The sequence below is a fragment of the Equus caballus genome, chromosome 7, assembly GCF_041296265.1.
Source record: "Equus caballus isolate H_3958 breed thoroughbred chromosome 7, TB-T2T, whole genome shotgun sequence".
NCBI lineage: Eukaryota > Metazoa > Chordata > Mammalia > Perissodactyla > Equidae > Equus > Equus caballus.
The window spans coordinates 62,433,084-62,455,703 of record NC_091690.1 but is presented as its reverse complement, the minus strand read 5'-3'; the positions used below and the strand labels follow the sequence as shown (position 1 = coordinate 62,455,703).

General features: G+C 34.3%; 1 protein-coding gene across 16 annotated transcripts in view; it reads right to left on the bottom strand.

Annotated features, from left to right (window-relative positions):
• DLG2 (discs large MAGUK scaffold protein 2) overlaps positions 1-22,620 on the bottom strand; it is a 1,837,299-nt gene that overhangs the window by 1,805,987 nt on the left and 8,692 nt on the right. For all 16 annotated transcript variants that reach the window (XM_023646512.2, XM_023646513.2, XM_023646509.2 and 13 more), the window contains exon 2: positions 11,748-11,879. In XM_023646512.2, coding sequence (XP_023502280.2) covers positions 11,748-11,879 — 132 coding nt within the window. The remainder of the gene's footprint in view (positions 1-11,747; positions 11,880-22,620) is intronic.

Below are 22,620 nucleotides of genomic sequence, written 5' to 3'. Positions count from 1 at the left end.
CCCTCAACTCCCTCAAGTCTTTTTTTAAATGTCTTCTTAGAAAGGACTTTACTACTTTATTTAAAATAGTAACCCTTCTTCCCCTCCATGGTATTCTCTATTCCCCTTCCCTGCCCTATTTTTCTCTGTGCTGTTTGCATATTGCTGATACTCACCACTTAACTACAAGTTCCATGAGAGCAGGAATATCTGTCTGTCTTGTTCACTGATATATACCCAGCATCTATATCAGTGTTTGACACATCATAGGTGCTCCATAAATATTAGTTCAATTAATGAATAAACTAATGAAAGCTTGGGAAAATACACCATAAAGAATAACTATATCAGTAAGAATATATTTTTAAGTGGTAGTTTTAAATTTCTCAAAACAGCTGAGATGCAGTCAAGAATTCTAAGAGAAAGCTTCAAGTATATCAAAGAACAACATCTGAGAAGTCTTCTACATTAAATACTAGAAGTTAAGTCATATTATTAACAGAGATCCATATTTTTATTCTGTTAAATTTTCATAGTATTGCAGATACCATAAATGTCTTTTATATTATCAGCAGTAACCTCAAAAAGGAGCAGGACATGTAAACAAGTAAAATTTGCATGTTTTAATAGGTCTAGCAATTTTAAATGATGCTGTTTTGATCGCTGCATACCAGCAAACTCCAAGAGATTGTCTGGCAATGCAGCAGCATAATTAACCTAATGTACTTTCCTAACCTCATAAATCACATTCTTCGATGCCCTGAGCTCTTGGCACCAAGACCCTGAAAACAAATGCAAAATCTCTACTGTATTAACTATAAAATATTGCAAACAAAAGAACTCTTTTTAAGTGAATATCTTTTTCAACACAGTACTTATCATCTAAGAATTTAATAATTTTTATTTTAAAGAAAAAGCAAAGACAAAGAAAATGTTAATGCAATTATCGTGCCCAAATTTAAAAGTTGACCATCAGTAGTAAATTAGCTTTTCCCTAATTCACCAAATTATATTATTTTCTATTATATTCCATGAACTCTACTAAGCATTGGGATTAGAGGAGTGAACAAGACAACCAAGTCCTGCCTTCAAGAAGCTTATAGTATAGTTGGGAGGGAAAGACCACAAATAAATAGCACCAATAAATATATGTTGATAAGTACAATAAACAAAATTAACTAGAGTAAGAAAAAAAGAATAATAGAAGAAAGATGGCTATTTTAGACAAGGCTATCAGGAAAGGCCTGAGGAGATGGCAATTGGACAGGCACTTGAATGAGTGAGAAAGTAGGCAAACACTTTCAGGAAGAGAAAATAGTAAGTACTAATGCCCTGAAGTAGAAAGATTGTTCAAGGAAAATTTCAAGGCCAACATGATTGGAAGGGAATGGACAATGCTGAAAGTATTAGTAGAAGAGGTGGGAGAGGTAGCCAGGAGTCAGATTATGTAAGACCTTATAGTCATGATGAGGACTCTGAATTTTGTTTTGATAGTGATAGGAAGCCAATGGAGGGTTTTTAAAATAGTGAGATAAATTATCTTTTGTTTCAAAAGGTCACTCTGGATGTTATGCAGAAGATAGATGGGGCAAGAGTGAAAACAAAGGGTTATCAGTTAGGAAGCTAATGCAGTAGACCAGATAAGAGACTATGGTAGCTTAGACCAGGATGGCATGATGGAGATGGTAAGAAGTGGCAGGATTCTGGACTTAATTTTAAAATCTGGCAATAGGACTTACAAATGGATTGAATCAGGATATAAAAGAAATTGAACTGTCCCAGGAAATACAATAGGCTTTTTTGGTCATAAAGTGAAACCAGTTAACAAGGTTATGTGTATTTCTCAGCTACATTTGGGTGCATTGGTGCAGGCATGGCATAAAGAGAGATAGACTTAACCAGAGGATGGTTTTTGCCAGTAGATAGAGGGAACGACAAAGAAATTGAAGCTGTATGCAAATGAGTAATTATAGCAATGAATCATGAATGCTAAGTTGGGTAAGGAGGAACATGAAGACTTATGGTAGCTAATAGATCATGAAAATGTATAGAGCTGATGGTTTAGCAGTGTTTATGGGATCAAAGAATGATTGATATGGAAAATATAGAAATGAACTGGATCAATAGGTGATGAGTGGTGGTCAGAGAGTGGAGATTTTAGAAGGGTGTGGTCATTAATAATGATAAGATACAGAGTAAAACATAAGAGTGATGGCTGAGATGTGGTGGAAGAAGGGATTATTGCTAGAAAGGAGATCAAGGAACTGATCCAAGGAATGGATTGTTCACAAACAAAGCCAAAATAATGACAATAATTTAAATTTGAAAGTAGAAATTACTATGTAGAATATTACTGTTTTCCTATAGTCTTCATTCAATATGCAGAGTCAATATTCCTCTCCATAATCATCCATGTTTATAGAGAAAGTCATTGCATTAGCTCACACCTTCCATGTTATAATAATAAATATTCAAATTCAGGAAATGGAAGTATCCTGCACCAAAATTTGTTTAGAATTTGCAGAGCCCTGTTAAATACGTTAAATTTTCCATATTTCCAGGGGCTCCATTTCTAGAAGAGAGATAGTTTTAAAAATCAGATATGTATGAGAAAAACAGCAAGAAGAACATGAACATGTATCCTGAAAATTACTAAATGGAGCCCTGCACCTAAAATAAGCAGGTTTTGTTAATGATATTAATTATCTCAATTAATGAAATCTAAAATTCACCTTTATAATTATCGTACTATTTCGATCGATTGAAGAGCTCTTAAACTCTTCTTCAAAAAACTCTTGCAGCAACTATTTCTAAAGCACAAGGCTTATTTCTGAAGTAATTGTTTATTTTCAAATGGCTATTTTCAAAACTCAAGGTTTTTCTGAAAGTATTAGTTAATATTCATTCAATACCTTTCTATGAATTTAAAAAATGCTTTAAACTTTTAGGGATTCATGATTAAGGCATTTTGTAAGAACTGGAGTTTGGTGGCTCTAGGTACATTTGAAGACTGGATTTGCAGATACAGAATCCTGCAAAGAGAATTCTAACCTTATGGTTTCATGAAGATCTATTATTTCGGCAACAAACTAGAAACTGAATATAAGGTAGAACCCAGGGCCTCAGAAAGTAGAAATCATGGAAATTTACGCTGCATGGTATATCTGCAGGTTAATATTGGAATGTTTGGAATTCCTATCGTGGTCTAAGAAGTTCTATGGCTTCTGAGCAACAAATGAGGTGGAGGATAGATGTTTTCTTAAGCAACTCTTAGGACTGACTCATGTAAACAAACTAGGGTAAACCAATGCTCCTCATTCTCTACCACTTCCCTTTGGCAGGAGCCAGAATTGACAGGAGCCAGAGTTAAAAGTATGAAATAACAGAGTTATTTCCTATGACACACTTGTGGAACACATCTTTTTCCATTGTTCCTTCTTATGGTTAGTTCTTTTCATCACTCAATACTAAATCTGAAAGCAGTGTAAAGAGGTAAGAATCAACATTGAGATCTGTGCTTCGGTATAGTGGGTTCACACATACAACTTACACCACACCATGGATCTGCAAACAAAACATATAGCTCTTTACTATGTCTGTGACTTATCCAGCTGCTTCAGAAACCCTCAATCTCTGGTTAATTGGGAAAACTGACCATCCAATCCAGTTTAAAGTGTAGTTTGATTCAATAATTTAAATAGTCTCTCCTCCTTGTCTCTCAGTAAAATAATGCTCTGCTATATGGGAGTAGACAATTCTGGGGGAAGGCATACGATTTATCTGCCATGATAGTATTGGCGGTAGAAATAGGTTGGGTTCATTGGATGTACATGCTGCCCTTTGGCTTCTCTGGTCCTTGAGCAATGTCCTTATCCATCTGGTCACTGGATATACTGTTGGTCTCTGATACAGAAGTCCGTTTGGTGGGACATGGGGTATATTCTTTTGGCTCAGGCAAAGCTCCCAGGCTCTCTGCCTGGCTGACAACACACGCCTTAGGCTATACTGGCACTATACTCCTACATTCCTCCCTGAGGTCAGGTTACAATTCCCACTCAGCAGAGACACTGACCAGAACCTTACTGAGATGCTGACTTAATGTCAGCCACTGCCTACCTTTGGACTTCTCCTTATGTAGTAAAAATAAAATCCTACTTGCATGAGCTTTCTACTCCTTTCAAATGAGTACATTTCTAACTTAAACAAGAATCTAACACAGTACCAGGTATGCAGCAACACTCACTTCTTCATCCATTCACTTAACAAATATTTATTTAGTGGCCCTTATGTGCTAGGCACTAAGCTAATTTAAGAGATACAGCAATTAATAAGATAGGCAGGATGGCTGCTCTTATGGATTTACATTCTAGTGGAGAAAGTAATGCAAAAAACACACAAACAGGTAATGTGATGAATGTGAATTGGAGATAGGGTGGAGGTGGAGAGTGAGGTAGAAAGGTCCTGTAGAGATACTGAGACCTAAATGACAAGATAAGCCAATAAAGCAAAGATCTAGGTAGGAACGTACTCCAAACAAAAGAAAAGCAAGTAAAAGTGTCCTGGGCAGCATTTAGGAGCAGAGAGAAGGCTAGTGTGGCTGCAGTATTGTGAGTAGGGAAGAGTGGTAAGAGATGAGACGAGAGGTAAGCAGAGGTAATAGGCAACCTCACAGGTGAGAAGTTTGAATTTCATTCCAAGGATAATAGATAACTACTACAGGTTTCAATTAATAAATAGCATCTAAACATTTTTAAACAAACACAATACAAGAATATGAATTTGACCAGTTCAAGTAATTCCTTACGATTTTACTGTTTAATCCACATAACTATTTATTTCAAAGCACTTATCACAATTGTACTTATTTGTTTAATGTCTGTCTCCCTTAATAGACCATGAGCTCCATGAAAATAGGGTCCACATCTCTCTGGTCACTAAGTTCCCAAGGCCTATCATAGTGTCTCTTACATAGTAGGAATTCAAAATATATTTTGCCAAATGAGAGAAATCTAATGACAGAATATTCCATGGCAGACACCGTGCTACACTCTGAATTAGAACCAGTCCCTGCATTCAAGAAGCTCGCAGTCTACTGAGACCAACATGTAATCAGTTAACAATAATACCGTGAGATAAGTGCTGCACCAGAAAAATGAACAAACAGTATAGCAACAGAAGGGACAAAGTGACTAATTTGGCCTAAAAGTAGGGAAAGAACCAAGGAAGTTTTTAACCAAGAAAATAAAATATTCATTTCCTTGGGATGAATGTTTATACTATAAAAGAACGTCTATATCATGTTCTATGAATTTTACTAGTTCTATAGTTCAACAGAACATATACTCTATTGACAAAACTTTTTTAACGTATTATTACCATAATATTTCAAGACATCTTGAAAGGGTTTATTCCTAAAATAATCTTTTAAAATTTTCTCTATATTTTTGTCATTATGCATATCAAGTCCCTACATCTGAAAGTTAAATTCAAGGCTAAAATAGTCATAATATTACTACGCTGGCTGTAGGAAAACCTAGAGGGATAAATCTATTGTGTTCTGCTATTTTGCCAGCTACTATACATTAGTGACAGTGACTGTCACCAAATTTTCATTTATTATATACTTAGTAGAACCCTCCAGATCCTTTCATGCTCTTAACAAATTTTGGGGGTTGCATTACCTTTCTCTGTATAGAAGTTTCATATGCCATCGAAATAAATCAATTTTTACCTATTTCAGTTATAGCACAAATAAAAGCATCCTTCATTTAAAAACAACCAGCCTTACAAGCATTATAAGTACATAAATTTAGTTAAATGGTGCCATCTGGTGACATAAATCCTGCAGCAAATATACAAAGTCCAGAGCCAAGAATAGCATCTAATTCTCTTGATAGCATCCAATCTAAAGTGCCAAATTTAATTTAAGAAATACTTGATCCTGCCTGACATGAAACACACAACTAATCACACTTAGTATAAGGCAGTTTAACAAAGGGAATTATAAGGATTGTTTGGGCCACATTTTATGCTTACCACTCTTGTTTCTCAAGTTTACTTTCAAACTTAAACAAGTCTTTGGAAGAGATTTAAGTCTAATGTGATGCCTAATCCAACTCCTAGAGGACATTTTAAAAGCATAAATATCAAAAACATCTTGCCGCTGTTCCAGTCACATCCATTTCCTCACTCTCCTTCTGACCTCTATGAAACTGCATAATTTTCATCATCTCAAATACCACTTCCCTAAGAAAGCTTTCCCTAATTCCACCGCTAAAGTTAAGTCTCTCGTTCACAGCACCCTGTACTTCTTCTTTGTGGTATTTAACACAATTGTAAATATAAACTATGTACGCAATTTTGTTTAATGCTTGTCTTCCCAGTGTTATCATAGTGCTTGGCACAGTGTTTAATAAATATCTTTTGAATGAATGAATGGATGGATGGATAGGTGGGAAAAAATGTCCTTCTCTATCTTCTCTTCTTACCCAAATCCTATCGGTGACAAGAGCCAGCTCAAGTTGACATGTTATATAAAAGCTGCCCTGGCAACACCAATCTACAATGATCCCATGCTTCTCTGAACTCCTTCAGTACTTTGGTCCAGCCTCCAGAGTTTAGTCTTTGATTATACCCTGTCTTGTACTTGTTTGAATGTACGTGAATATTATCTTCCCAACTGGCCTTAACCTCCTTAATGGTAAAGATTTGGTCTTTAATAATATCCATCTGCATATGTACATACAAATAGGTAAGCATTTCACAAATACTTCATTAATTATTATTACTCAATTGCAATAATTAGAATACTGCACTCTTATTACTTTAATAGGTATTGTAAACAAATACTTGGGAACACAGTAGACCTTAGTATCTAAGAATTTAACGTTCCCTGCTTTGACCAGTCAAGACTTATTTTATGATATATGGTAATTTAGTTGTTTAACTAGAGTACATCCTTTGAGGTTGTGAATGGCAGCAAGCACTTACCTAATGAGTGAGCTTCACACATGGCAACAGCAGCACCTCAGTGTAGCTTTGCTATTCTCTATCCAGAGCCCCATAGGTAGAAACTAACATTAAGTATCCAAAGGAAAAAAAATCACTTCAATGTTTAAGATGCGCTATTGTATTTTAAAAAGAAAATTAGATGCCACAATGCTATTCATTAATTTATGGATTCTCAAAGTACTCAAGATACATTCCAGAATGATAATTGCTCATTATACTTGTTAAAGATCAAATCAGATCTTTATAGTACCCAAGAATGAAGAAATGCCACTGTCATATTTTCCCAAGTTTATTAATAATATTCACATACTCTGTCACTTTCTTTGTGCGTCCAAATATCTAGCCATTTGAACATATGTTCTCAAATTTTAGCATGCCTCAGAATCACCTGGAAGCCTTATTAAAATACCATTTACTGAGCCTTACTTCCAGAGTTTCTGATTCAGTAGGTCTGGGGTGAGGCCCAAGAATTTGCAATGCTAAGTTCCCAGGTGATGCTAATGCTGCTGGTCCAAGAACCACAGCTCAGAATCTCAGCTTTGGAGGATTAAAGCCAAGTTGTTCCAAATCAGATAATTGTGTGGGCCTTCATTCTCAATATAATCTATAAAAAATCCTTTGACTTTCTATGATCAGGTGGAAAAATTATACATTATAATGAATAATTAAGACCAAAACAGCCATGATGTTTCAAATAGATGTTATTTTGAAATAAAAATATTACATTAGAATTACTACATTGGGAAAATTTGCAGGCTTTCTTTTTCAAACTAAAATGTGATAAAACTCTTACACAGATTGATTTTTGTAGCACCTATCATCATTATACTTAAATAATTAACAAACCACATACCTAATGTCTCTTTTCCCCTACTTGATTTCCCTTACCCACAAGAACAAGGACTGTATTTTCTTCTATAGTTTACTGTTGGATCCCTATTGCCTAGCACAATGTCTACTGAATTGTTGAGTAAATGAATAAATAAAACTTATTGACAACCTATTATTGTTAAAGGTCCACAAACTGGAGGTACTAGATTAATTAGATATAACCCCAACTCTCAAGTTACTCAGTCTATCAAGGGGACAGAAATATATTCAATTTATCATAAGGCAATGTAATAAGTACTTTATACTAATATAAACAAACTGCTGTAAGACATAAGGAATGAGCTGGTGAAAGCTGCTAGTAAATAGGGACATGGTAGAAGGCTTCAACAAGTAAGTAATAAATCCCAATATGTAGTATATCTACCGTATCACCCGTATTGCTAGTAATCTCAAGTATCTATGGGGTTCTAGGTTATGCTTTAGGGAAATGAAAAATATTCTAACTCTAATGCAAAGTCTGACATGCAAGCCTCCATAAAGTAGGATTAGCACATTTCTAAGATGTTGCTACTGGCAAGATTTTAAGGAAAATATCACTTTACTGCCCATTTTGTTCTACATCTTTCCCAAAAATTCCCCCTCAAACACTGCAGTGAAATAAGAGGAAATAAAATTAAAGCAAGGCTAACAAGATTTTAGAAGGGGTTGAAACTTATTAAATATATACACATAGTTCTATCCATATTTGTATAAGTAATGAATAAAGAATAAGATAATTTTCAATAAGGTATAAAAATGAAGAACATTTATAGTACATATCCAAAAATTAACTGACCCATTACATTATTAAAATAATTTTTACAAATAATTATGGTGATAATATAGATCTTTAAATTTTCAAAGTAGATCTGGAAGAGAACCATAAAAATAATTAAAACTTTCTATCTTGCTCTTCATCCCTAAATGAAGAATAAAAAACTTAATATAGTGCCTTGAAAATCTGAAATGTTTCAGCTATACTAAATAAAAGAAATCTAAATTAATTTGTAAAATATCATGGAATTCCAATTCACTGATATTCAAATTCTGTAGTGTTCATAACACAATCATCATAAAACTGTAATTATCCATTTGACAAAATTTTTTCCTTGGTATTACCACAAGATGTCACCCTAAGCTTAACATCGAAATGTGCTTCTTCCAGCATATTGCTATTTTAGGCATTTTTCTTTTTTTGTACTTTGATGAAGACTAATTACTAACTTTTAAAAACTTAAAGTGTCTTTCTCTATTGTCAATTATTGCTAAATGGAAAATCAAAACAAAGAACACAGGCATTCTAGAAGCAAAGAGGAAGAAAGGTAAATAGTTTATCATTCTCTACGCTTATCACATATCCTGCTCTTTACCATAAGAACAATATATCTTACCATTGGATTTTATATTCTTCTATGTTATTTTTAAAATCTTACAGAATGTGCATATATTACTTTTAAAGTCAGATATTGTTATATTTTAAAAATTAAGAAAATACAATACCTTTGCTATCAACTTCCACCCTATTATCACAGAACCCAGTTATAAAATGCTTTTATGCACTATAATAACAGTCAAAGTTATGCAGACAGAATTCTGTCCTCAAAGATTATACCATCTAAGACATACCAGTGTTTGGGTTTTTTTTAAGCATGTGATGAAGGACCACAAAAGGAGGATAGCGTTCATTTTCAAATTGATACTTGTCATCTGTAGAGAGAATGCTTAGTTTCCTGGTCACATGTAAATATTACAGCACATTCTGCAATAATAGTATTTTATTTTACTATCCATTTATTGAGTTTTCTGCATTATGATTTCCCTGTATTTCTTCGGTTAATTGACACTCATGCAAGGTATTTTATCAAGGTACTGGCTATCTGAATATCAGAACAATTGGTGAAGCCACTATCTTTGATTACTTATAACAAGAAAAGTGCGGAAGGGAGTTAGTTCAAACAGAAAGTAAATTATAGACCATAACCAATGCCCTATTTATCAATTGCTCCCTACTTATCCTTTCATAAAGATATAATCCCCTCCAGGATGCAGAGGGCTACATGGTTTTTCTTCTTTTGTGTCATTAAAGAAAATGCACAGTGAGACACTCAACATTCAATCGGAATACATTATCAATTTATTGCAGTAGAAAATTATGTTTTGTTATATAATGTTCCATTCTTTGCACTCTGGTTTATCCCAAAATGACTTTTAAAGACCAGCCAAAGCAAATTTATCCATTCAAAGCTGGGCATCAGGATTACTTACATAACAGCTTTTTACAGATTATTGTTGCCTCTCATTTTATTAGAGAAATTCAAACTACACTATAGGCTTTTTGCCAACATATTTATCACTCACTCAAAACAATGGCAAAATGCAATTCTTTGTCATTCATTTCATCTTTTATTCCCTATGTAATGATGTTGCATTACCAAATGGTTACACTACTAAAGTATAGTAGAATATCTAAAGCATCCAACGATACTCTTCCTAAATCAAGTTCTCAAAGACTCAAACTCTCAAAAGACTTAGCCAATATTAACTAAACACATCATACAAATCTATTTAGAGACATTGCCATTCAGTTAACGGCCTTTACTAAATACTAACTAGATGAAACTATTAATTTTTAATTGAGAAATTTGTGGCTTAAAAATGTTCTCTAAAATTCTATTTTCTAATGACAGGGCTTATTTAAATTCTACAAGATTTCATTTAGACTTGTTTTTATTTAATACCGGCTAAGATGATTACAGTTATTCGTGTCATTAATTCTTACCAGCCACAAAAGAATATTTTAAAGAAATTAATCCACAGGCAAAATAATCCTATAAAGCTTTTTATTCTATTTTTATTCAATAGACTGATTTTCAAATTTTCAAAATTTAATGGTTTTTAAATTATATTCAAACCATAAAGTTGGAGTTTTGTCAATAAGTATAGACATTTATAATAAAAACATAGATAAAATATTTTCAAGATTAATCCTCACAAATTCCCATTTTTAGATTTTATATCAGTAACCACTAGGCCTGAAAAAGTAATGATAATGTCTAGTAGACTCAGTTATTTCTTTAACATGTACTGTTTAAATCCAGTAAAATATATCGTATAATTAAGTGAGGACTTTTTTAATCATTTTGTTAATTGATTGTTTTTGTTGAGAGGGGGTGTTTGTTTATATCTTTAGCTAGTTTATTTTCACTCCTAAAATATCATGAAAAAAAGAATTAAAATTTATCTGCATAAATGCAAAAGATGTATATATGAAGACATACATAAATAAGCATATCCTTGACTTTCTTCACAATCTTTAATAAATTCAAGAATAAACATAAGGTTAAACATTATGTATTTAGAGTCATGATAAATTGACAAAAAATCCAATGCACTGAGACTTTCATCAATCAACTTTTCAATTTGGATCATAAACTTACTTAAGAGAAGCCAAAAAGATACAGAGTGTTTTAATTTTTGTTTTAAGAAGAGAATAAAAGTAGAACTAAGATTCTGAGTAGAATCTGACATTTTTCAGGTTAGGCAATTCCTCCTCAAGAAGAAGGCAACTTCCTCCTTTAGCATATTTGTCTTCAATTTTTTGCAACAAACTATTCAAGTTTTTTCCTGTGTAAACTTTTCTTCCTATACAAGAATCATTCTTTCAATAGTTATATTGTTTAATAACCTACACTTTGTTTCTATTTTATAACAGTTCTTTTTTAGGCTAATCTTAAATAAGAAAAAGAAAAAACAAAGATTTCCTTAAACTATCAAGGAAAATTATTTCAGTTTTAAATTTGGTTAACATCAGGTTCTTTGATCACATTACTGAAACTATTAAGCCTGATTCTGACCATTAAGATGATAAATAATTTTTTAATACATACCTAGCAAAGCTTGGAATAAGCTGCTCTTAAAGATACCCATCACCTTTTTAACAGCATTATTCAACTGCTGCTCCTCTGGTTTCTTTAATTTTTTGCAGTATTCTTCCAGTAATGACAAAGCTCGATCAGTATCTGAAAAATAGGATTTTAAAATTCTATCTTATGGTCTTAGAAAAATAGTGAGCTAACATCAAACTATTCTATAGTTGTATTCCTAATTTCATGACACAAAATAATTTAATAAAATAATCATAAATTCTATAAACTACCATATGAAATTGATAACTACACTCAACTACTAATTTTAAGAACCCACTTTAATATCTATAGTCCTGTCTTCCAAAAGAATGTGCAACTATGAAACAAAACAGAACAAAGGTCCTGAATGCAGTGCTGGCCAATTGATGCTCACATAGTAGATGTGATTCTCTTGTCAGAACAATTATCTTAAAATTGATGACTTCCTGCAAAACAATGACCAGATTAACTTAAATTTTGAGGCCTCCCTCCCATGATCTGTTTACAATCTATATTTTCAGCCTTATTTATCACTATATATTCTACCTCCTCCATACACACACACATAGTGCACTAGTCACATTGGATTACTCACTTTCTCCCTCCACTTCCCAATACACACACACACATACTTTCTCTACTTTTTCCTACCTCTGTACTTTTCTTTGCTCTTACTGCCCCTTGTATTGGAATATCCTCCCCCATATCACTCTCTCTCCCTGGAATCAATGTGCTATAATGGAAAGGGTTTGTTGTCACCCACATCTGGGTCTGAAACCTACTTATGAGCTCTGTGTGTCCTCTAACGTTATTTAACCTCTCTGAGCTTCAGTTTCCTCACAAGTAGTAGGATTAAGTTACACAATACTTACTACAATGTCTAGTGCATAGAAAGCAATCAACAAGTCAACTGAAAACCTACTTTCCCTTAATTTAGACTTAATTCAAATCCTCTAGGCATTATATAGTATTCACAAATACTATAGGCATTCTTAATACGTACTGTTATATTATGGCTTCTTGAATACATGTCTTCATCCAACACAACATAAAATACCCTTGAAAAAGTCACCAGAGTGACAGTGCTTCTATGTGTGTAGGGGTAACAATTGTCTTTTTTTGGAAGTGAGAAGATTCAACTCTATTGTTCAAACATGAAGATCTATTTAGAGAATGTCAAGTCACATATTTTTATGCTTTTTTTTTTTTTTGGTGAGGAAGATTGGCCCTGAGCTAACATCTGTTGCCAATCTTCCTCTTTTTTTTTTTCCTCCCCAAAGCTCCAGTACATAGTTGTATATCTTAGTTGTAGGTCATCCTAGTTCTTCTACATGGGATGCTACCACAGCATGGCTTCATGAGTGGTGCATAGGTCTGCACCCAGGACCCAAACCAGAGAACCCCAGGCCACCGAAGCAGAGTACACAAATTTAACCACTCGGCCACAGGGCCGGCCCAGTCAAGTCACATATTTTCAACTAAACAATACTTATGTAACACAAAAAATACAGTAACTGATTTACCCAGACCTGAAATGCATTACAAGAGCAGGCAAGACCCACCTTAACCAATAAACAACTCCTTTCATCACCAACTTGTGTTTTGGAAAACTGTGTTTAGAAAGCTTGTGAAAAAAATAGCAACAGCCAAAGTGACCAATCCAGAGTCTTAAATATTACATGGGTAATTTTCCTGGTTTTATGATTTATATATTTTTTATTGGCTCTCTGTGTTTGAGGGGTTCCTGTCTAAGGAATTAACATTATGCAAACTCTTAATATGCAAGGTACTTTTATGAAAATGATTTCTTATGTGTATCATCTGGGGTGAAAGCCGAGTGAAATTATCATCAGTTTCCCACAAGTTCATCCTATGCTCAGACTCTCTCATGAGCAAGAGCTTTACTTTGAGTGAATGCCACTTCCTTCAAATGTCTCTCTTGGTATTCCTGGTGCTTCTCCACCCGACTAGAGCTCTTCTCTCATTACGTTGTATTTCAAATCATATGATGAATTTTCACTGAAATTGCCCTGCTTTGAGGTTTATTCTTTTTCTTCCAGCTTTATTGAGGTATGACTGACAAATAAAAATCGTATATATTTAAGGTGTACAATGTGAAATTTTGATAAATGTATACATTGTGAAATAATAACCATAATCATTATCACAAAGACAATGAATTATCTTTGAATTTTAAAAACTCTCTCCCCCTTCCAATCTACCATTTTCACAGACTAAATACCAACTATAATAATAGTTCATATTTACTGAGCACTTTATTTCATATCTCCTTTCTCCTGAACATTCCAACTCTTCTTCCCCACAGCCATTCTCAGCTGATGAACTTGCTTCCTATTTCACGGAAAATCAGAAGAAAATTTCCACAAGCTCCTAACATAACATCTACTGACTTACCTGTAACTGCACCCCTAAATTCTGCTTTCCCTTCTGTTACTATGGATAAAATATTTGTGCTTCTCTCTAAGGCCAACTCCTCTATTTGAGCACCTGAACCTAAGCTCTCTTGCCTACTCAAGGACATTGCTCCATCAATTGTTTTCCTCTCCAATCAATCATTCCCATCAGCAGATAAATAAACTGTAATATCAACGATTTTTTAAAACTTTCCTTTGCCCTTCATTCCTCTCCAACTAACTGTAGTCCCCATTCCTCTGTTCTCCTCTACAACAAAACCCCTTCAAATACTTACCATCTCCACTTCCTTTCCCTCCATTCTCTCTTGAGACCACTCTAATCATAGTTCTCTTTCCTATAATTCCACTAAAACAGCTCTTCTCAAGGTTACCTATCATCTCCAGCAAAAAGAGGAGGATTGGCAGTGGATGTCAGCTCAAGGCTAATCTTCCTCAAAAAAAAAAAGATATGTGCACCCCTACGTTCAATACAGCATTATTCACAATAGCCAAGACTTGGAAGCAACCTGGGTGCCCATCAAGGGATGAATGGATAAAGAAGATGTGGTATATATACACAATGGAATACTACTCAACCATAAAAAACAACGAAATCTGGCCATTTGTGACAACTTGGATGGACCTTGAGGGTATTATGCTACGCGAAATAAGTCAGAGGGAGAAAGTCAAATGCCATATGATCTCACTCATAAATAGAAGATAATAACAAACAAACATAGGGACAGAGATTGGATTGGTGGTTACTAGAGGAGAAGTGGGGAGGGAGGCGGGAAAAAGAGGTGATTAGGCATATGTACATGGTGATGGGTTGTAATTAGTCTTTGGGTGGTGAACATGATGTAATCTACATAGAAATCGAAATATGATGTACATCCAAAATTTATATAATATTGGTTTATAATATTATTAGTACTGGCAAATATGATCTCACACAGACCTTATTAAAATTTGAATGTTGGTATTCAGAGTCTGTATTAAGTTGTTCTTTCCTGTAAAACACGCTAACTCTTAACCCTCAAAATATTTTCAGTGATCACTTTACACATTCTGAGAGTATCACGCAGCCACTGATGTAGTCTACACAGAAATCAAAACGTAATGATGTACACCTGAAATCTATATAATGTTATAAACTAATGCTACCACCATAAAAAAATAAATAAAAAATGAAAGAAAATTTAAAAAAAAGAAAATGAAACAAGGATGACTTATGTGATAAACCTTCACTCAATTCTTCATCAATTACATGATTTCTTTGCTGAATCAGATAATAATTTTTGAATAGTAGACAAATACTTCATCAATTTCTGTGCCAATCACAATATAACAGCCATAGACACAACATACTTTTAATTTACACATGCCTTATTAACATTTTCTTTATCACTGTATTATCAGCAAAAGAATAAATCAAGCCCCCATTTATAGCATTTGCAATTTCTGAGATGTAAATATTCCCACCACGGCCAATTTCAAGCTACCAACATGACATCAATGAATGCAGCCTCGGGAAGAGATGTACAGCAGCACGCCATTACGCAGCTTTTCCACCATACAGATACAACAGATGTAAACAACCTCAAGAGCATAAATGGTATGAAAATGTAGAAAAAGAATTAGGAAATGATGAGTTTTGAGTATTTATTACCTTTATTTTTAACGTAATTTATTTAATGTAAGTTTATATAATTTAATTTTTTAATGGCAGCATTTAAACCAGCTTGCGAATCTGTTGAAAATGTAACGATAGACTCTTGCAAGCTGGTGTGAGCCTGTTCCAGCACACCACTGCTTCCAGGGCAGCACTCTCTTCCAGGTTCTCCTCCTGTATTGTGCATGCCCCTTCTCAATCACTTTTATTGGCTCCTCCTCATTTCTCAAGCCTCTAAACTTCTGGAGACTTCTCTCTATTCTTACTCCCCAGGTAACCTTATCCAGGCTCCTGGCTTTAATACTCTTAAGACTCTCAAATTTATACCTATAGCTCAGACCTTTCCCCTGAATTCCAGACTCATATCCAATTATATACTCGACATTTCCATTTGGATATCTAATAAGCATCTCAAACATAACTCATCAAACTGAACTCCAGATCTTACCCACCACCCCCAATCTACTTCTCCCGCAATGTTCTCCAACTCTCATCCTTCCAACTGTTCAGGCCAATCCTTAGAATTATCATTCATTCTTCTCCTTCTCTAATTCTCTACATCTAATCCATCAGTAAATCCCATTGGCTCTAACATCCAATGATATACAGAATCCTATCACTTCTCACTACCTCCAAAGTTACCACCCTGGTCGAGGTCACCATCATCTGTCCCGTGCATTATTGCAACAACTTCCTACTAGTCTACATGCTGTCACTTTTGCCCTCTGACAGTCTTTTCTAAACATAGCAGCCAGAAAGATCTTTTTAAATCATAAGTCAGATATCAACACTCCTCAACTCAAATCCTCCAGTGATTCCCCATCTCACTCAGCAAAAACCCACCTCTCCTATTTCAACCCTTATACTTCTCCTCTTACTAGTCTACTCCAAACACAGTGGTCTCTGCTCCTTCTCAAATACACCAAGAACTCTCCTGCCTCAGAGCCTCTATACTTTCTATTCTGCCTAAACGTTCTTCCCTCAAATATCCATAAAGCTAGCTCCTTCACTTCTTTTATATCTCTGCTCAGATGTTACCTTATCAACGAGACCTTCCCTTATACTCCCATTTAACATAACAAACCTCAAGCTAACTCCCTTGAAATAAGGGAGAATTTAAATAGGCAGTAATAAATGGAGAAGGACATTGTGTAAATCTTTTTTTAATCTAAAAAGGTTAGGAACATAAAAACAAAGAAATCCCTGTGGATGCACAGGGAGCCCTCTCCAATGTTAAAATAAGACATAAAACAAAAGATGACATAAACATATGCAAATACATTTTTATAGAACTTTAATTTTTTTAGTTGCTTTCATACTTTACCGGATATAGTATTTTTAACAACTCTTCAAATCAGGGACAAATATTGGAATCTCCATTTTGTCAATACTTAAACAATCAGCAGTTTCCTTGAAATGATAGCGGCTTACTGACTTCACTTTCTAACCTATTCCTAACCACTAATATAAGTAATCAGCCATAGCATAATTATACTAAACCTCCCTGAGTACTTACATATATTTTGGGGCTATAATTATCTGATTATCTCTGGTGCCTTAAGATTTAGTCTATTTCATTCCTTCATTTGTTAAACAGATAAATTTTAAAAATCTACTGAGTATGTCTTCTTTTTTTACGAGTATAATTTTTAAGCTCTTCTACTTCTGTGGCATTTCTCTAGGTATTCACTTATTATGATCTTTTATTCTTGTGAACAGCAATTCTCAAAAATGTATCAAGAGCATTCCCAAAATCACATCTATAAATATAATTTGCTGGGTAAAGGGACTTTTACTAGTTCATTCAACATGTATTTATTGACTAACTACACAGGGAAGACACTGTATTGATTCAAAGCAGCTAGATGTTCTCTTAACCAACAGAGCTTATTAGGCTTCTCATCTCTGTATGAGAAAAATGTGACACATAAAACAAGATGCTGGGATATTTTTTTTAAAAATGGCCAAGTTTGGTCAAGTTTCTTCTAGCCAACTTAGATTTTTGCATGCCAGCAGCTAGTGCTGGAATTACGGCTACACTTTTATGCTTCTTTTGATTATCAATAATGATCACCACGTAGTGTCAATTCCATTATGCCCTTTATCTCTCTCTACTTAAATTCTTATTTCTGATTAATCAAAGCTTGAGCTTGAGGGTACTCTAAAACTAGATACCTAAGCAAAGATGATAAATTAAGCAAAAAAAAAAAGGGCAAGATGATGAGGATCCTGTTGTCCAGGTCAAAAATCCCTAGTCAGAACAGAATTGAAAGCCCAGAAATAAAACCACACATCTATGGACAGCTAATCTTCGACAAAGGAGCTGAGGGCATACAATGGAGAAAAGAAAGTCTTTTCAACAAATGGCGCTGGGAAAACTGGAAAGCCACAAGTAAAAGAATGAAAATTGACCATTCTTTTTCACCATTCACAAAAATAAACTCAAAATGGATCAAAAACCTAAAGGTAAGACCTGAAACCATAAGGCTTCTAGAAGAAAATGTAGGCAGTACACTCTTTGACATCAGTATTAAAAGGATCTTTTCGGACATCATGTCTTCTCAGACAAGGGGAACAATAGAAAAAATAAACAAATGGGACTTCATCAGACTAAAGAGCTTTTTCAAGGCAAAGGAAGACAGGATTGAAACGAAAAACAACCCACTAACTGGAAAAAAATATTTTCAAGTCACATCTGACAAAGGGTTAATATCCATAATATATAAAGAACTCACACAACTCAACAACAAAAAAATCAAACAACCCAATCAAAAAATGGACAGGGGACATGAACAGACATTTCTCCAGAGAAGATATATGGATGGCCAATTAGCACATGAAAAGATGTTCATCATCGCTGATCATCAGGGAAATGCAAATCAAAACTACACTAAGATATAATCCTACACCCATTAGAATGACAAAAATAACCAAAACAAATAGTAACAAATGTTGGAGACGTTGTGGAGAAAAAGAAACCCTCGTACACTGCTGGTGGGAATGCAAACTGGTGCAGCCACTATGTAAAACAGTATGGAGATTCCTCAAAAAATTAAAAATAGAACTACTATACGATCCAGCTATCCCACTACTGGGTATCTATCCAAAGAGCTTGAAGTCAGCAATTCCAAAAGTCCCATACACCCCAATGTTCATTGCAGCATTATTTACAATAGCCAAGACATGGAAGCAACCCAAGTACCCATCAACTGATGAGTGGATAAAGAAGATGTGGTATATATATACAATGGAATACTACTCAGCCATAAAAAAGAACAAAATCGTCCCATTTGCAACAACATGGATGGACCTTGAGGGAATTATGTTAAGTGAAATAGGCCAGATAGAGAAGGACAATCTCTGTATGACTCCACTCATATGAGGAATTTAAAAATGTAGACAAAGAGAACAGATTAGTGGCTACCAGGGGAAAGGTGGGGTGTGAGGTGGACACAAAGGGTAAAGGGGTGCACCTACAACATGACTGACAAACAATAATGTACAACTGAAATTTCACAAGATTGTAACCTATCATTAACTCGATAAAAATTAAATTAAAAAAAAAATCCCTAGCCAGATGTCGACTAGTTGAATAAAGTGGGAAAACTGAGATAATTATCCAAGTCAGTCAGGATTAGCCAGCCCTGGTGATCTAGTGGTTAAGATCTGGTGCTCTCCATTGCAGCCCAGGTTTGTTCCCTGGTCAGGGAATCACACACCAGTCTGTCAGTTATCATACTGTGGTGGTTCTGTGTCTCTATGATATTGAAAGCTATGCCACCGGTAAACCCTCTATCTGCTGTACACAGGGTCCAACTAGGAGCTGGAACCAATTCGACAGCAGGTGAATATTTTAATTGGTTTTCAAGTAACCAGGTATAAGTGGAAAATTTTTCACCTATATTGCCAATACAATGGCCTCACTTTTCTTATTTTCTTCTTAAAGGAAATCTATCTTCATATGACTCCTGAATCTATTGAAAGAATGAAACTAAATTTGAATTACCTGAAGGCAGGCACAGGAGGAAACAGAGGGGAAGCCATTTTTTTAAATAAAAATTTTTTGCATGAAATATACGATCCAAAGGTCATAGTGAATGTTACATAATTGGAATTGTAGGTAATCATGTGTCTGTTAATTAAGCTTCAACTCTTTTCTATTTGGTTTTAAGAATAGCATTACCAAAAAGTTATAAATAATTTGGGACAGGTAATTTAAATTTGAAACAGCAAATGGCAATAGTGCTAACAAATGAACTTTTAGAAAGAGGGAAAGGACGATACATAAAATTATTTGCCACAATTAAAAAAAGGAAGAATTATAGAACATATGGTGGTATCATTAAGAAAACTAAGATCAACGTACAGTAGAGGAAAGTGTGAACTTAATACACAAATCTTAGAGAACAGCATTTAGAATAATGAAATTCCTTTGCAATATTTATGCAACATTTTTACAGTTTAAAAATAACTTTTATGTGTATTATCTTATCTGATTCTCACCACTGAGAAGTCATATTATGTCTATTATACATGAAAGTGAAATCACAGAGGCTTGTCCAAGATCACAGAGCTAATAAATAACAGACTTGGAGCTTAACCGTAAAGCTTTTGACTCCAAGAATAGTGTTCTCTCCACAATACCACCCTTAATCCTCAAGAAATAGAGTTGAGCATATCTCTATGGAAAGAAAAATAAAATTTGACCAATCAGACACAAGTTGTATCACTGAATTTTAGAATCTATGGTTATATGTCGAATCACTAATTTTCACGTGTTTATTAATATAAAAATTATTATTAACATATGAATTAAAATGGTTCTACCTTTAAAAGTCTAGTAGATAAAGATAATAAGTTCTTTCATTCATTAATCAAATATTTACTGCATATCTTACTATGTTCCACATATTGGTAACTCAGTACTGAACAAGATAGGCAATATTCTACCCCCAAAATCAGAGATTTTTGTCTGAAAGAAAAGATAATTAAATAGGAAATTTCAAGAAAGTAAAGGTTAAAACAGAGTGTAATAATGCTATGATGAGGTACCAGGTGCCATGGGAGCAGAGAACTAACTTGATGCCATGCAGACCATGTTAAGTTTGGCCATCTACCCAAGGAAGAATAACAAGCCATGACAGACTTTTAATGAAGATGAACGTGACCACTTTCTTAAAAGTTTTAGAAAGATCACTTTAACTACAGTGTGATATATCTGAATCGAAACACACAAAAATAATTAGGTTTTCTTTTCTCTCCCACCATTTTAAAAGAATATATGCAAAATTGAACAGTCACAACTTCTGATCATTACCTATAAAACATTATGACTAGCAAATAAAAATATTTTATTAGCAAGTATTTATCTATGCTTAATTCTTAGTGTTTTTGTTATTTTGTAAATTAAGGCTATTCACATGATGAATACCAATAGAAAAGTTACCCTTGTACCAAATCTTTAAAAAAGAAGTTTTTTAATATTAAAATTTATAGTTCAAGGTGATACAACAAAGGTGTCATTTTATTACTAATAAGATTAGCTAGCATTTGTTGAGCAGTGCTAAGCATTCTGCATAGATCACCTTATTTAATCTTTACAAAAATCCTAAGAAATACTACTATAGATACTTTGCAAATGAGGAAACAAACTCAGGGAAACAAAGTAACTTGACCAAAGCTACACAACCGGTAAGTGCCAGAATCAGGATTCAAACCCTGGTCTATCTGGCACCAAAGCCCATTCCTTCAAGTATTAAACCATACAGAAACTTAACTTACTGGAAAAGGATCACAGTGTTTCATTTTTCTGTAATCGTCCTTAGCAATTATACTTTACTCCCTCTCCCTCCAAAAATCTTTTTTAATATACTTCAACAAAAATCTGTTGATCAGGATATTTCCCCTGTTGACACAAAAAGATATTCATATAAAATAGTGGATTTATATTACTACCTTTCAGATAAGCCATCTTTCAGATTTTCTACAGACTTGTTAAAGAGAAAGATGAGAAAAGTGTCAGGTTAAGTATTAACAAATGGAAATGAAAAAGATAGCAAATTGCATCTTCAGCTGAATATTGAAATATGCATTGTTCCAGCTGTAAAAACCTAGAAAAAGACAACGAAAAAATAGATAAAACTTAGAATTTAAATTGTGGGAAAATGTCTGGCCAGACTTAAAGCAGATCTAAAGACTGCAATCATTTTGTTAATAATCGATGGTTTACAAATTACTTTAGAATCATTGAAAGAGAAAAAATACTCATAAGAAATGTTATCATAGTCTATAAAAAAGCACAGTATGGGGGCTGGCCTGTGGCGGAGAGGTTAAGTTGGTGCACTCCGCTGCAGGCAGCCCAGTGTTTCGTTGGTTCGAATCCTGGGCGCGGACATGGCACTGCTCATCAAACCACGCTGAGGCAGCGTCCTACATGCCACAACTAGAAGGACCCACAACGAAGAATATATAACTACGTACTGGGGAGCTTTGGGGAGAAAAAGGAAAAAAATAAAATCTGTAAAAAAAAAAAAAAAAACGCACAGTATGGCATTTCCTGTCTATAACCAGATGTGTCCTTGTCATATCTGGGCAGGTTTGCTCCAGAAGCTGACCGGGAACCTGGACCCAGACCATTGATGAAAGGGGACTCTGATTCTGAACACAACTTTCCTCCTCCTTGGACCCCCCACAAAAAAAAGTATTCTGAGATAAGCATTTATGTAGCACTTTTCCATTTAAAAAACAATTTTTATATGGACTAGATATT